The sequence below is a fragment of the Corvus brachyrhynchos genome, unplaced genomic scaffold (genome assembly GCF_000691975.1).
Source record: "Corvus brachyrhynchos isolate BGI_N302 unplaced genomic scaffold, ASM69197v1 scaffold166, whole genome shotgun sequence".
Classification (NCBI taxonomy): Eukaryota; Metazoa; Chordata; class Aves; order Passeriformes; family Corvidae; genus Corvus; species Corvus brachyrhynchos.
Window position 1 is genome coordinate 176,018 of NW_008239671.1, and position 2,838 is coordinate 178,855.

General features: G+C 58.7%; 1 protein-coding gene across 1 annotated transcript in view; it reads right to left on the reverse strand.

Moving 5' to 3' along the window:
• The window catches only part of DCTN1 (dynactin subunit 1), a 51,114-nt gene that overhangs the window by 20,828 nt on the left and 27,448 nt on the right, over positions 1 to 2,838 (reverse strand). The window contains 1 exon segment of the mRNA XM_017742383.1: positions 1,021 to 1,298. Within this exon segment, the coding sequence (XP_017597872.1) occupies positions 1,021 to 1,298 (278 nt within the window).

Consider the following 2,838-nt stretch of genomic DNA (forward strand, 5'->3'; position numbering starts at 1 on the left):
TGTGTCGTTGCCGCCTGAACCCCACTCCGCCCTCCACATCATTCCCAGGTGATCTCCTCCCAGGGAAAACTGATCCAGGTCCTTTTCCAGCAGCTCAGCTCCCAGGGCAGGGAAAGGCTGATGCCAGCATTCCTGAGGGAAGGGCTGCAGGGATGAGGGGATGTGACCGCCCCTCCCTGGCAGCTGCCACAGGGCTAAAGCTTCAAATCCCAAAGCCGGGTGACAGCAAGAAACAGGGCTTGGAAAAATCCTGCGTGCAGTGCAGGAACACCCCACAGATTCCTCCTCTGCTGCTTTTCCAGCCTGGACATTCCGATGTCCCCAAACGAGCCACTTCTGCAGCCAGTCACAGAAACCAGTTCCCAGAGAGCTCTGGGAACTGGGGACACTGGTGGGGACAGCCCCTGTTCCCACCCCGAGGTGCCTTCTCCAGCTCTCCCTTCCACACACAATCCCGGCGCAAAAAAAAATCTTCCCTCCCTGGCCTCGTGCCCCAAATCTCTCCCAAGCTCTAATTAACTCATTAATCAGAGCAGGATGGAAGTGATGGAAAACTGTTTTAAAGATCAAAGCTGGAATAACTCTGTAACGATTAGAAATCCCTAAATTTGGGAAATACTGGACTTCTCCAGGTGGGCTTTGCATCCCAAGGCGGGAGGGCCTCCAGTGCATCCACCCCAGTTCTCCCAACACCAGTGGACGTTCCCAACTGGACCCTCTGGATTTAACAGGATCAAGCTCTGACTCAGAGCCTCGACCCCCACCCACCAAACCGCTCTGACACCACCTGTGTCCCACAGCGACCCGGGAAGAGATGGAAGTGCACTGGGAATTCTCTTTGGAAGTGTCCTCCCAGCTGTGCTGCCTCTGCCTTTGTCCTGGCCAGCTCTGGCAGTCCCAAGCCTGGTGACCACCCCCAGGACCCTCCTCCCTTTTTCCTCCTCCTCCCAGTGCTGGGGGCGGTTCTCTCTCCTCCCTCAGAGCTCACCTGGGCACCGCTCAGGGCAGGGCACAGCTCACCTTGGTGGGCGAGGGGACCGGGGGTGCCCCCGGGGAGCCCAGGGAGGGCGTGGGGGTGGCGGGGGCCACCAGCGGGGTCTGGGCGGGCGTGCCGGGCTCGCTGCTGCTCATCTCCCCGCCGGACGCCGAGGCCGATCCCTGCCACTGCCTCCCTCCGTGATGCCTCAGCAGGTGCTGCTCCCAGATTCCCATTTCCAGCAGGGGAAACCTGGGGTGTGGGGACAGTGGGGACATCCTGATGTGTGCGAGCCACTGTGGGAACCCCCAGGAATGCTGCTCTGGAGGAATTCATGGATAATCCATTGGGGAAGGAATCCACAGGGTGCCCAGAGCAGCTGTGGGTGCCCCTGGATCCTTGGAAGTGTCCAAGGCCAGGTTGGACACTGGGGCTTGGAGCAGCCTGGGATAGTGGAAGGTGTCCCTGCCTGTGGCAGGAGGTGGCACTGGATGATCTCCAAGGTCCCTCCTGATCCAAACCATCCCATGATTCCAGGATTAAAGGTTCCAGCTCCAGAGGGCGAGACAGCAAAACCTCAGAGCCCACCAAGATGGGAACTCAGTTTTAGAGGAGCAACAAGAAGATCAACAAGGAGTGAATTCCCAGAGTCCAGCGGGGCCTGGAGGGGCTGGAGCTGCTTCGTTAACGCTTATGAGGCTGTTAATTAACCCCAGTCTGAAGGCAGGCGATGGGAAAAGGGGTGAGGGAAGCACCAGGTGCCCCCCAGGCTCCCACTGGTCTCCTCGCTGACCCTATTTCTGGAGCACTCACCTCTGGCTGTGTAAATTCAATCTCCTGCCTTAATTGTACCCCTGGAAATGGGATTTTTTGGTGCCATGAGGGTTCACCAGGTGTGTGGTGCCACCCACGGGCACAGCTGGGAAGGAGAAACATCCACCCTCTGCCCTTATTTTGCCCAAAATGGAGGCAAATCTGAGTTAACTCGACTGCAGCAAGTCCAGCACCCCTTGGATAGGCCCAGCTGGCCCTCCTGGGATGATCCTGAGCACAGAAAACAGGGAATATCTTGGTGGCACAGAGTCTCATGTGCCATATTCTCCCAGATACAACTCAAAACAAAGATGTTTGTTGTTCCTGGTGCTTTTGGGGTCACAAATCCCACACAGAGAGCAGGGTTAGGTGGGATATTGGGAAGGAATTCTTCCCTGTGAGGGTGGGGAGGGCCTGGGAGGGAATTCCCAGAGAAGCTGTGGCTGCCCCTGGATCCCTGGAAGTGTCCAAGGCCAGGCTGGACATTGGGGCTTGGAGCACCCTGGGATAGTGGGAGGTGCTCCTGGGTGGAACTGGATGGGCTTTAGGTCCCTTCCAACCCAACGCATTCCATGATTCCAGGATCCTGCCTCCACCTCCCTGCCCAGCGCAGGCGTGAGGCCAAAGGCGTGAGGAGCAGGAGGTCCCACAGGACATCCCTGCAGAGACAGGAACAAGAACCATTCAAACCGAGGGAACGGGATGGGATCCCAGTGCCCTGGGGCTGACAGAATCCACCTCTGCCTCTGCCTGGGGCGAGGTCCTGGAAGCATCCAGTGAGGACAGAGCCCTCCCTGCAGCCCCCCCCCGGCACAGGCACAGATTCCAAACTCAATCTTTGAGGATTTCCTTCCCACATTTCCTCTCTTCCGGCCACGAGTCCCTTCCCAAGGTGAATCCCGAGGGCCAGCTGTGACCACACAGCCCACCCAACACCTCAGGCTCGCCCAGACCCCGCTCAGATCCCACTGTGAAACACCCGGCACAAACTGGGACAGCCAGGGAGGAGCAACCCCCGCAGGGACCCCCTGGCAGAGCCTGGGCACTGC